General features: G+C 37.8%; 1 protein-coding gene across 5 annotated transcripts in view; it reads left to right on the top strand.

Annotated features, from left to right (window-relative positions):
- NELL2 (neural EGFL like 2) overlaps nt 1–13,990 on the top strand; it is a 305,243-nt gene that overhangs the window by 67,535 nt on the left and 223,718 nt on the right. For all 5 annotated transcript variants that reach the window (XM_081821534.1, XM_081821531.1, XM_081821532.1 and 2 more), the window contains 4 exons: nt 10,905–11,078; nt 11,169–11,265; nt 13,581–13,653; nt 13,824–13,906. In XM_081821534.1, coding sequence (XP_081677660.1) covers nt 10,905–11,078; nt 11,169–11,265; nt 13,581–13,653; nt 13,824–13,906 — 427 coding nt within the window. The remainder of the gene's footprint in view (nt 1–10,904; nt 11,079–11,168; nt 11,266–13,580; nt 13,654–13,823; nt 13,907–13,990) is intronic.

The following is a 13,990-nucleotide window of genomic DNA, read 5'->3' as shown; positions in this document are numbered from 1 at the left end:
TGAAAGCAGATGCTTAATGACTGAGCCACCCAGGCACCCCAAATTCAGCTTATTTGTAACTTGTTTTGTTATTTCCTTTAGTTATTTGCCTTTTCAAAAAGTCCATGCTAATTTTATTTTGATGTCCTTATTGACAGTGGAATTTATGTTATTTCGATTCACTTAACAAATCTTATTTTCCTTGCTGTTGTGCACATTTGAATTCCACTGACAATATTCTCTATCACCTTTAATAGTTTGGTGAATGCTTTCTCAAAACAAGGACACTCTCCTTGTTTTGAGACACTGTCCTTATATAGTCAATATATAACCTCCTAGTCAGAAATCAACATTGACACCACAATATCATCTAGTTTTCACACCCCATTCAGATTTCACCAACCATCTAAACAATGTCACTTTTTCCTTCTTGGCCCAGCATTCTATCTAAGAGCACATATTACATTTGGTTGTCTCTTCTCATAATCTGCTTTGGTCTGGAGCAATTCTAGCTTTTCTCTGTCTTTGGTATCTATTATGGTCTTAGAGGTATAGGCATGTCATTCTTTAGGATCACCCTCCACCTGGGTCCATCTGATGTTTCCTCATCACTCAGGCCATGTGTTTTTGCTGGGAATACTGCAGAAATGATGCTGACTCTTCTCAGTACACCACATCTAGAGGTGGTACACTTTGTCAATCTGTCTTACTGCTCGTGATGTTAACCTTGATCACCTGGTCAAGTTGGTGATCTGCCAGGCTCTTCAATATTTTTCCCCTTTGATTTCGATTAGTAGTTTATGGGGAGATACTCCAGTTTTATTCCAGTGTGCTATTCCTCATCAGACCTTTGCTCACTGTCCTTAACATCCATTGACCATACCCACCTGAATCATAAAGTATTGCTTCTTAGTGACATGAATAAAAAAATGACATTGAAAATTGAAATTCATATTAACTTTTAAATTCATTTTCTAGTATTATAAAAATTGAGTAATATATATCATGTAAAAATATATTCCCCAAATATAGTAAGTCAAACTTCTTTATATTTCATTTTAAGTGCATATCAGCATTCACTGTGTAAGATATCTTTAAGTTAACTACTGTATTTTTCTTTAATGAAAATAATTCATTTATATTGAATGGATTCAGAGAAAATAACATTTTACTTCCATAACAGTGATTTGCCTAGCTTTTCTACCTTTCTTTGCTAGCTTTATAGACCATATTGCATTTATTAGACTAAAATATCACAGACTTTAATAAAAACAAGATCAGACTATATAAGATATGTTAGAGGCAGATTTTGCTGATGGGCTCTTACATCTAGCCTTCTATTTCTTTTTTTTTCTTTTTAAAGATTTTTTAGTTATTTATTTGAGAGAGAGAGAATGAGAGAGAGCACATGAGAGGGGGGAGGGTCAGAGGGAGAAGCAGACTCCCTGCTGAGCAGGGAGCCCGATGCGGGACTCGATCCAGGGACTCCAGGATCATGACCTGAGCCGAAGGCAGTCGCTTAACCAACTGAGCCACCCACGCGCCCTAGCCTTCTATTTCTATCCCATTTATTATGGTTTTTCAAAAATTTTATTTCATCTAGTTATTGGATTTTCATTTTTTGACATTTCTAACAGGTTAAAAATGCATATTTTCTTCATTTAAAAATAAATATGACTGTTTTTCATCAGCCAGTAACTGAAATAAACATATGACAAAACCTTTCCAACCTCTGACTTGTCAGAATTCAAGGTCTATTGCAGGAGGTTTGTTAAGTTGCATTAAGAAAAATTGTGCTTATTTTTAAGTTCACCATTTCTAAATAGATTCAATAATGTAGAATGATATGAAATAATAAATATGAAAACAGTAGAAAAATAAAGTGATGTAAATAAAATAATATAAAATAAAGACTTGGCAGAAATACAGGAATGTAAACATGAATGAGGAAGCCTACATTTATAGCAAATCATCATCCTGGGGAGTATCAATTCAGGAACATGATGAAAATGATGGAAGAAGAAGTTCTGTGAGGGCCTGACTTTGTTTCTTTTCCCCAGTCTCCCCTGTGCCTGGTACAATGCCTGACACTCAGATGGCTGAAAGATATTGGTGGAATGATAGGATGAGAAGTACAGAGCATCTGCTAATCTCAGGGTTTGTAGTAGTTGACTGATTTCTTAGGTGCCTTGGAATATTTTCCCTGCATTGTTAACATTTAACACTTTATTAAATTCCTACACTGTGTCAGGCCATCCTCTAAACACCTTGCATTGATTAATCTCATTAAGTGCTCATCACTGTCTTGGAGGTTATTCCTATTCTATTTTTATCCCTATTTTACAGTTAAGGAGAGGGCCCTGAATGGTTGAATCCAATGTCTGAGGTCACAATAAGGGGCAGAATCAACATTTGAACTAGCGCATCCTCCCAGTCGCTTGACAATTCTCTGCTTGTTGTAGAGCTCCATCATGGCCTTTCTACTTCCCTCAAAATCCTAGAACTCTGTTGACAGGCTTAGCAATCTTGCTTTCTTTTACTCTTGGAGACAACAGTCATCTATTTTTCCTCTGTTGGGTCTTTTCAGTTAGACTAAACATTTTTTTTTTTAAAGATTTTATTTATTTATTTGAGAGAGAGAATGAGAGAGAGAGAGCATGAGAGGGGGGAGGGTCAGAGGCAGAAGCAGACTCCCTGCCGAGCAGGGAGCCTGATGCGGGACTCGATCCAGGGACTCCAGGATCATGACCTGAGCCCAAGGCAGTCGCTTTACCAACTGAGCCACCCAGACGCCCATAGACTAAACATTTTTATCCAGAAATTTTCTTCCTTACAATTGACTTCTTTGTTTCAACAGCATCATCATGGCCCCACTGAACTTGTTACAGTGTAAACAAAACCAGTCGGCATAGCTGGGAAAATATTTGTCTTTTAATTTTTCTAACTGCCTCGCCATAAAAAATGTATGCTAACACTTAAAAATAAGACTCCTGCCTTTTTGGCATTTCCCTATTAGCTAGAATTTGGGGCCAGGTTGGTTCTGTTTCCTCTAGTTAGGGGTGTCCTGTACCCATTTCAATGGGAACTCAAGGTAATGGGCTCACTAAGAGCAAAATGCCACCTCAGTGGGTGACCCATGAATCCTATTACCTTTTTCCTTGGCTCTTATTTATTCTGCACGATAGAGGAGGCATGATGACCCGTGAAGCATGTCAGAAAACAGATGCTGCAGCATTGACAACTTACTCTCCCCTGTGACTAATTCCTTTCTTTCAAATACAGCTTGCCTAGAACTTCTTGCTGTCTTACATGCATCAATGCTTTTCCTTTATTGTCTGCCCATAGTTTCACAACGTGGTACATATAAAGCTGCCGAAAATTCCAACACAGGCTAACCTCTTTCAGCCTAAGAATTCCTATTGATTTTTAGGACCTAAGGAAAGCAAATTGTTAGCTTAAGAGGAAGGTTTGAAACCAGATAAAATACTGCATGGAATCTTAGGGCATCGAGGGTCTTTGGGTGCCACTTAGTCACCCCAGATGGATGTATCCCTAAAAGCATCATGAATCATTTTTTAGGTGAAGGTGAAGATGAAAAGTTACCAACTTGGGAATATCATTTTCTTCCATAAATATTGCTTGTTGTTTGTTCTTTGAAATAGTGCAGTTGCTTGCGTACCTCAATATACTTGTTAGCCCATGGTATCTAGAAATTGACGGGAACATTGGTATATTCTCTTGGGTAGACACACACATACACACACACACACAATCTCAATTAAGCTGAAACCTTGATAATATTTAATTTATGTAGACTCTGGATTTTTAGAGATCACCAAGTTCTTTCCTTCAACGCAGAGCTGATTTAAACCATTTTAACAGGTGAAACTATAACCAGAAAGGGTTGAGTTTTATTTTTTCACAGAAGAGCTTGATTTGAATAATCAAATCAGATATTAAAAAGTGACATATTAACCATATTTTAAAGTAAAATTAAGTACATGGTATCTTATGTACTAAATGACTTACTAATTTAATAATGAGCATGTATTCCCTTATGAGCTGTGCTCAACCTATGTCTACTTTTGGATCCTTTCATATCAAATTGAAGGTGTTATGAGAATTGGATGTAGCAAATATAATTTATTTTCTGAACTCTACTTGACCAATAACATCTATCACAGATGGTTTCCCAGATTCGGGGATAATTCATTCCACTTTCTCTCTGTAGAGAAGTGGAATGAATTATTATATTATATTATATTCCTCAGTGAGGAATAATAGTCATGCTTTATATGTCTCTTATTTATTTTACTTTATTTTTTAAAAGATTTTATTTATTTATTTGAGAGAAAGATTGAGCAAGAGAGAGAACACAAGCAGGGGAAGTGGCAGAGGCAGAGGGAGAAGCAGGCTTCCCACCGAGCAGGGAACCCGATGCGGGGCTCAATCCCAGGACCCCAGGATCGTGACCTGAGCTGAAGGCAGTCACTTAACCAACTGAGCCACCCAGGTGCTCCTAGATGTCTTTTATTTTTAAACTGAGGTGTAGTTGACACACACCTTACATTAGTTTGAAGTGTACTGCGTAGTGATTCCCCAGGTCTATGATCCCCACAAGTGTAGATACCATCTGGCATCATACAATGCTATTAGAGTACTGCTGACTATGTTCCCTATGCTGTGCCTTTTATTCCTGTGTCTTATTTATTCTCTAACTGGAAGTATGTACCTCCCACTCCCTTTCATCCATTTTGCCCATCCTAACCCTTTCCCTCTGCCAACCATCAGCTTGTTCTCTGTAATTATGGGTCTCTTTCAGCTTTTTGTTTGTTTATTCATTTGCTTTTTTTTTAAACTCCATGTATAAGTAAAATACCCTCTATGTTGTCTTAATGGCCAGATCTCATTCTTTTTTATGACTGTGTAATATTCCATTGTATGTATACCACCTCTTCTTTATCCATTCATCTATCATGGACACTTGGGCTGCTCCCGTAATTTGGCTATTGTAAATAGTGCTGCAAAAAACATAGGGGTACATGTATCCCTTTGAATTAGTGTTTTTGTATTCTTTGGGTAAATACCTAGTAGTGTGATTGCTGGATTGTAGGGTAGTTGTATTTCTAACTTTTTGAGGACCCTCCATACTGTTTTCCAGAGTGGCTGCACCAGTTTGCATTCTCACTAACAGCGCAAGAGAGTTCCTCTTTCTCCACTCCTTGCCAATATCTGTTGTTTTTTGTGTTGTTGATTTTAGTTGTGTGTTTTGTGTGTGTTAATTCTGACAGGTTTGAGGTTGTATCTCATTGTGGTTTTGATTTGCATTTCCCTGGTGATAAGTGTTGGTGAGCATCTTTTCATGTGTCTGTTAGCCATTTGTATGTCTTCTTTGGAAAAAAGTCTATTCATATCTTCTGCACATTTTTAAATTGGATTATTTGGTTTTTGGGTGTTGAGTTTTAGAAGTTCTTTATGTATTTTGAATACTAACCCTTTATTAGATATGTCATTTGCAAATATCTTCTTCCATTCTGTAGGCTGCCTTTTAGTTTTGTTGATTGTTTCCTTTGCTGTGCAGAAGCTTTTTATTTTGATGTAGTCTGATAGTTTATCTTTGCTTTTATTTCCCTTGCCTCGGGAGACATATCTAGAAAGAAGTTGCTACAGTCAATGTGAAAGAAGTTACTGCCTGTGTTCTCTTCTAGGATTTTTATGGTTTCAGGTATCACATTTAGGTCTTTAATCCATTTTGAATTTGTTTTTGTGTATGGTGTAAGTAAGTGGTCCAGTTTCATTCTTTTGCATGTTGTTGTCCAGTTTTCCCAACACTATTTGTTGAAGAGATATTTATTTTCCCATTGGATATTCTTTCCTGCCTTGTCAAAGATTAATTGACCATATAATTGTGGGTTCATTCCTGAGTTTTCTGTTCTTTTCCATTGATCTGTTTTTGTGTCAGTATCATACTGTTTTGATCACTAGAGCTTTGTAATATAACTTGAAGTCTGGAATTGTGATGCCTCCAGCTTTGTTTTTCTTTTTTAAGATTGCGTTGGCTATTCAGGGTCTTTTCTGGTTCAATACAAATTTTAAGATTGTTCTAGCTGTGTGAAAAATGCCATTGGTATTTTGAAAGGGATTGCATTAAGTGTGCAGATTGCTTTAGGTAGTATAGACATTTAACAGTATTTGTTCTTCAATCCATGAGTATGGAATGTCTTTCCATTTCTTTGTGTCATCTTCAGTTTCTTTCATCAGTATTTCATAGTTTCTGGAGTACAGTTCTTTCACCTCTTTGGTTAAGTTTATTCCTATGTATCTTATTGGTTTTGGTGCAGTTGTAAATGGGATTGATTCCTTAATTTCTCTTTCTGCTGCTTCATTATTGGTGTATAAATATGCAACAGATTTCTGTATCTTGACTTCGTATTATGTGACTTTACTGAATTTGTTCATCAGTTCTAGTGGCTTTTTTGGTGGAGTCTTTCAAGTTTTCTATATAACGTATTATATCATCTGGATATAGTGAAAGTCTTACTTCTTTCTTGCCAATTTGGATGCTTTTTATTTCTTTTTGTTTTCTGATTACTGTGGCTAGGACTTCCAGTGCTATGTTGAATAAAAGTGGTGAGAGTGGACATCTCTGTTTTGTTCCTTAAAGGAAAAGCTTTCAGTTTTTCTCCATTTAGGATGATATTAGCTGTGGGTTTTTCAGATATGGCCTTTATTTTGTTGAGGTGTGTTTTCTCTAAACCTACTTTGTTGATGGTTTTTATCTTGAATGGATTTTGTACTTTGTCAAATGTTTTTTTGCATCTATTGAAATGATCATATGGTTCTTATCCATAAGAACTTATCCATAAGAACACTAACGAGTGGAGACAGGAGTAAGTCTCTGAGGCCTCTTAAATTACCACATTATACCACCTGGCTTTGATGACCAAATGCCGTTAAAAACAAGCGAACTAACAAAAACCGAATCAATACGGTTCTAATGAAGGATGCCAAAAAATACACTTTTCCCCTATTCTCCCATCTCCCTGAACTCTGAGGGAATCACTGGAAGTGACAAGGTGAAAGAGTCAATTTTGTACAACAAATGGGCAAGCTGCTGAACTCACAATAATTTTGGCCCTACCACTGGACTCCGCTTCTCATATTTTGTTGGTTATGCTAGAGCCCTTAATTGTAAGGTGTCAGGTAGTTGGTTAATCTTCTGTTTTGCCTGGAACTTCTGTCTCCTCTTTCTGCATTCTTCCACTTAAACAAAATGTGTTCAAAATTGCTTGTGATTCAAGAATTGGCTTTTTAAGAGGCTGGACTTTATAACTGGGATTATGTATTGACAAATGATACAATAGTTACCATTTATTGGGTGATTACTGTGTTTCAGATGCCCTGCTTTGTGTGGATTATCACAGTGACTCCTCATTTTACAGATGAGGACACTGAGGCAGCGGGAAGTGGGGGCAGCGGTGGTAATGAGAAGCCGAACTGGGTTTTCAGTTCCAGAATTGCATAGCAATTGTGCCTTCCATGAGCTTCTCTAATATATTTGGTGCCAGAAGTACATGTAGCTTTTCTTCAGGTGACTAACAACTGGCTTCTAGCTTAATATACAGACAGTCCTATACTTAGCATGGTTGACCTTACCATTTTTTAATTTTACAGTGGTGAGAAAGTGATGTACATTCAGTAGACACTATACTTTGAATTTTTGATTTTGGTTTCCTTCGGGCTAGTGACGTGTGGTATGATGCTCTCTCATGATGCTGGGCAGCGACAGTGAGCCCACAGCTCCCTCGTGCAGTCACGAGGATAAACAACTGATACACTTATAATTAGTCTATACCCATACAACTGTTCTGTATTTTTTTTAACTTTCAGTACAGTATTCAATAAATTGCCTGAGATATTCAACACTTTATTACAAAATGGGCTTTGCTAGGATGCTAGATGATTTTGCCCAACTGTAGGCTGATAGAAGTGTTCTGAGCATGTTTAAGGGAGGCTAGGCTAAGCCACGATGCTCGGTAGGTTAGGTGTATTAAATGCCATTTTCAACTTGTGATGGGTTTATCAGGACATAACCCCGTTGCAAGTTGAGGAAGAACTGTACTTAGGTGATCTGATCGTTCTCTTTAGGTTTAATTTAAGGCAGCAGAAAAAGTCTCATTTCATGTGTGTGTGCAACCTTTTTTGTCAGATGAGACGTGACCTTATTTTCATCCCTTGATCTTGAGTTATGAAGGAGGTTGTTAAAATGAATGATGTCCTGCAACTGTCGCCTATTTCTCTGAAGCCTGATCTTAAATTAGTTTATATTTCTGCCAGTGCAAAGGATATTTGAATAACAAGGGCATAAATTATTATAAAAGGTGAACTTTATTTCTGATTTTAATGACTTCTCACAATTATGAATAACAGATCAAGGAGACATGATATGTTCAGGTGTGACAAATTACCTTCTTGGGATTTAAAATGTGGTTTTTAATTTAAGGTAACAAATGCTTATTGAGCATAAAAGGGAAAATAAAGAAGAGTAAAAAGAAAGTTAAAAATCACTCATAGTTATATCACTCAATGATAGCTTTAAAAATGTTGATATGTTTTATTCTATGTTTTTTCCATGGTCACAATTGTAATATATCAGTTAAGGTTCTAGCTGTAAGGTGACTTTGGAGGCAATGGGTGGGAGGGCAGCTTACAGAACTGATGGGAGCCTGGGGCATCAGAATTTGGAACAGGTAATAACCAAAGGCACCCTGATGGGCCAGCAAACAGGAAGGAAGATGCAGAGTGGCCTGAACATAGCTGACCAGGATGCTGCTGCCCTAGCACATTGTGGGTGCCTCTTCACTCCCCTCCTTGGCTGTGCTCCATCAAGAATCTCAGGAAAGTGAGCACCTGGGTGGCTCAGTGGGTTAGTTGTCTGCCTTCGGCTCAGGTCTTGATCCTGGAGTCCTGGGATCGAGTCCCTGCATCGGCTCCCTGCTCCGTAGGAAGCCTGCTGCTCCCTCTGCCTCTCTCTCTCTGTCTCTCATGAATAAATAAATAAAATCTTAAAAAAAAGAAAAAAAGGAGTCTCAGGGAAGAGTGTCTGATTGCTGGAGTGTGTCGTCAGCCCATTCCTGGCTATACCATGGGAAAGAAGAGGGAGGATTTGACGATTTTGCTTTTTGAATTGAAAAAGATAACTAACATGTACTATCTTTATTGAGTATTTTGTGTGTACTGAGTAATATTCTGAGGCTTTCTTAAATTAACTCATTCACGTCCTTACAGATGTCCACTGAAGCAAGTACAGTTCATATCCCTGTTTTATAGCTGAGTGACCAGATGAGGTGCAGAGAGGTGAATGAAGTAGCTGGCCACTCTTGGGAGGGGTACTGGGATGTGAGTCCTCAGGCTTTAGGGCTGGGGTGTTTAACCACTCTGTTCTGCTGAGCCTTGGCGGGGGGCAGAGAGGGGGTGAGCCAGTCCTGCCTCCCACTGAGACACCACCCAGTGGGAAACAGTGGGCTTCTGGAAATGAATATGGCTGTTATTAGAAAAATGATTCATTAAAATAGACCCAGTGTTCATTAAGATACTTTGTAACTTACAGTTATGCAATAATCATATGTTCATGCAACTTCACATCTTCCTATGGTTTTATATATCTTAATAGTTACTGGTTTTGAAGATTTGGATTAACTTCTTTCAACCTGTTTTCCCTTCTTTTAATGAGAGCTAATATTTATTGAATCCTATCCATGTGCTAGGCACACTTCTAAGTGTTTCACGTCATTATTTGTTTTTCTCTTCACTACCTGTTTTTTGTGTATTGTGAATCTAAAATTCATTTTTTTTAATTGAGTGAATGATGCTAATGAAAATGTAGATTTTGGTAAAATGTTTAACTTCTGAAGTTGTTCTTGTTTGTAGGGCATGGTGTCAGCCCCATTGTTATTCAGGCTACTTCTAGTGCCTCAAGTTTAGGAATCCAGTGCAGGTGACATTTCTAATAGTATCTAGGAGGCTACCTGACAGCAGCAATAGGGTTCTTGCCTCAGTGTGTTAAGAACTGACAGGTTTATAGCAACAGGGCAGCGTGTTTGCTGATGTTATTTTTTTTTAAAATGCAAACACCTCTCTATTATTATAGAATTTACTTGTTGAATTAAATGAATACTTGTGGGGCCCCTGGGTGGCTCAGTCCTTAAACGTCTGCCTTCGGCTCAGGTCATGATCCCAGGGTTCTGGGATCAAGCTCCCTGCTCAGTGGGAGGCCTGCTTCTCCCTCTCCCATTCCCCCTGCTTGTGTTCCCTCTCTCGCTGTGTCTCTCTCTGTCAAATAAATAAATAAAATCTTTAAAAAATAGATGAACATTCTTGACTTGGCCTTTTCCGTCACCACCCTAGTGGAGGTGTTGGGTCCTCAAGAAGGTAGAAATCTAGGCTCCCCATGAGCTTTACTAGTCTATTTGGGGATGGGGCCAGTTTTTTTTCTGTGATGTTTGGTTGGAATAGAGTGGTTATTCTCTAAAAGTTTTTGTTTTATCAGGCTTCCCCTTTCCTGGCCCTTGGCTAAAGAGAGCAAGCTTTCGTTGGGAGATATATATATATATATATATATTTTTTTTTTTTTTTTTTCTTTTTTGGTCTACACTCACTAGTGTTCCAGGTTGCTGGCTTCCTCAGCCAAGTCTGGGATATATGAGGCCAAAAGAAAACCTAGGAAGCCAGTACCTTGGGTCTGATTTTCTTTCTTTACTCCATCTTTTAGACTCTTCCCATGTCTGTTTACAATATAATGTTTAGTTGTACTCAGTGGGAGGAATAGGAAAAACATTAGACTCTATCTTTCTGGGGCTGGAGGTCATGTCAGTAATTTTGGAACTTTATTTTCCCTGGTCCCCATGGGCCTCTTCTTTGCACAGGTACCTGGAGCTGGAGAGCAGTGGCCATCGGAATGAAGTCAGACTGCATTATCGGTCAGGCAGTCACCACCCGCACACGGAAGTCTTTCCATACATTTTGGCTGATGACAATTGGCACAAGCTCTCCTTAGCCATCAGTGCCTCCCATCTGATTTTACATGTTGACTGCAATAAGTAAGTGAAATGTTCTCAGTTTATGAAGTGGAAGATTCTACGAAATGACTGTCAACTCACACTGCTTACTCTGATATTTCCTTTTTGCAGAATATACGAGAGAGTGGTGGAAAAGCCCTCCACAGACTTGCCTCTGGGCACAACATTTTGGCTGGGACAGAGAAATAATGCGCATGGATATTTTAAGGTATTTTTTGGCTAAGGGCTGATGATAGCATAGAAATATAAATGCTTTCTAATGAGTTTGGAAAATTATGTTTTGCTTTTTGTGGTGTGAAACAAAATGATTTGTATATTTTTTCTATTTCGTCTGTTTTTTTTTTTTTTTACACAGTGTTTTATTTAGCTGACCTACAGTATTTTCTCTTTTTTCCTGAATAAATTTGATCTTTAGACATTACAGAGATAATCACAAAGTAGCAATCGGGAAACTAACATATCATTGTTGAGATTAGGCATTCAAAATAATAAATACCTAAGATGTTAATTTACAAATAAACTATCCGCCACTGAAGCGTCACCTTTGATGATACTTTTACATGGATGTTAATAACAGAGGATTGAAAACTTTTCAATATTCACAATTCATGGTCTTTTTGTACTACAGAATGTGAAAGGGGAATACATATATATGCACAATCTGTCAAAACTAGAAAGCAGTCATAATTTGTCTCTTTTTTTTTTTTAGTGCCTACTTTGAGACACACTTCATAGAATTTCATCATTGTAGATGATCTAAAAGACATCATTTAAATTTCTGTATCTTAAGGATGAAGAAATAAGGTCCAGAAAATTGCTTGACTGCAAGCCCGTAGGGTAATCATTTTCCCCCAGGGACTAAGACAGTGCCTATAATATAGAAGTGGTTCAGCGAATGGTTGTTAACTGAAGAATAATAGGTGCTGAGTCTGACTCATGGATTTCTGGGTAGAGTAGGTACCAGTGATTTTGAAGTTGTGTTCTAAGTAAGCTCTGTAACCTGGGAAGGTGTTTTTTAAACTTACTTAAACTGTTTGTTACCTGGAAACCAGGTGCTTTCTATGTGTTATTCCTGAATCTTGGTAGTACTGGCCTTGATGCAGGCTCTTTTTTTTCTCTTTTACCTGTGCATAAACCTACTCTGAGGGGTTAAGTGACTTGCCCAAAGCCAGTCATGAGGAATTGATTCCATGTTCACAAATCCTAAACAATGAGTGCTTTTATACCACATGAGGGATGCACATTTGTAGATGTCAAGTCTCTCCTCTTTTTAACCATGGCAGTCTTTCCCATGGAGCCTGGATGTGGCCTTAGAATCCTTCTCACACATCAATTATGTGTACTATCGGGGTCATAATTTTTACTGTAGACTGTGAGTGATGTCCAGTGGAGTTGTGCAGTGTTTAACTGTACATGGTAGCCTTGTTTTCATGTTGCTGCTTCCAAGTGATAGGAGTTTGTATAGAAGTTGCCTTTTTAATCCAAACCCCAAGCAAACAACAGATCCAGCAATTCCACACGGTATGCTACAATATTTATCATTCACATTGACACTTTTCTTATACTATGCTATTAATTAGATTAAACATGTAGGAGATACAGGCCAATATTTGACTGGTATATTTTGTAGGTACATTCAAAATTGTCTTGATAATATGCTGGTCCTGTCACCCTGTCATTAGACATTCTGTTTGCATTTTTCAGAGGAATAAAGTGAAATATTAATTAAAAAGTATATAAAGTTGATGAAGGAAGAGAGAGGGTTGGTAGATGAAAGGGACAGCTGGAGTGTGTCTGATGAGTTACCGTTGGCCTTTGGTTTAAGAGCCCAGGAAGATGGAAGCTAATGAAGCCTTAGTGACTAAGGATACATGTAAATTTTACCTATAGACATGTGATGTAGCCCTCTGTGTAAAAGGGGTTATTTGCTGCTGGAATGTTTAAAAATTTCACGCTAAACTTTCTGTACTCCTAAAGACTTGTCGCTAAGTCTTGTGGCAGCTGGTTAATGAATCTATTGTCCTTTATAAATTGACGAATTAGTTCTAAAAGGTCCGACTGAAAAATGAGAAATGCTCAAATGAGTATTGCATTTATGACTCAGTTTTTCTATCTGTTTCTTTTTGATGGCTGCAGTTAATTTAAAATTGGTATCAGTTTCACTGTTGCTGAAACCAGAAGTGATTTTCGGGTTGATTTTTAAAGGTCATTTTCAAGATTTTCTCCAGTGGCTAAGTAAAAATAACTTCTCAAAACAACATGACTATTCCCTCTTAATTGTATCTTGACATTTAATCTTAAGGCTTTAAAAATATTATCAATAGGAGAGTACATGGGTAATCATCTATTTTGCCAGATGTATTTCTTTCCCTTTGGTCTGAAGTAGAAGTGATGTATTCAAAAAATGTTGTTTAGGGATCTTGGTGCGTCTATCTTGTAATGTTTTCCTTCATGAACTTGACTGTTGAACATAATTTGGGTAGATGAAAGTAATACATCTTTTTAAAAATTTTTTGCACACAGGGTATAATGCAAGATGTGCAATTACTTGTCATGCCCCAAGGATTTATTGCTCAGTGCCCAGATCTTAATCGCAGTAAGTCCATTAGTTCTTGCACTGTGTGATGAAAAGTGTGCTTCTTGCTTAATTTTCTCCAGAATGTCAGTTTGAAATCGGAGGTCCGATATATTAGTTGTCAGCATGGACCTAACTAGATTGACCTCCTTATAAATACAACTTGACCAATGTAGTGTTTGTAATTCCAGCCTGTCCAACTTGCAATGACTTCCATGGACTCGTGCAGAAAATCATGGAGCTGCAGGACATTTTGGCCAAAACATCAGCCAAGGTAAAAGCTACTTAGAAATTGAGTGCGGGGAGCTCAGAAATCCTTGAGGTTCTTCATAGTTTGTTTTTTTTTTATAACCACAAA

The sequence above is a fragment of the Leptonychotes weddellii genome, chromosome 5 (assembly GCF_054177405.1).
Source record: "Leptonychotes weddellii isolate Sample4059 chromosome 5, ASM5417740v2, whole genome shotgun sequence".
In the NCBI taxonomy this organism is placed as follows: Eukaryota; Metazoa; Chordata; class Mammalia; order Carnivora; family Phocidae; genus Leptonychotes; species Leptonychotes weddellii.
This window is presented reverse-complemented; position numbering and strand designations above follow the sequence as displayed.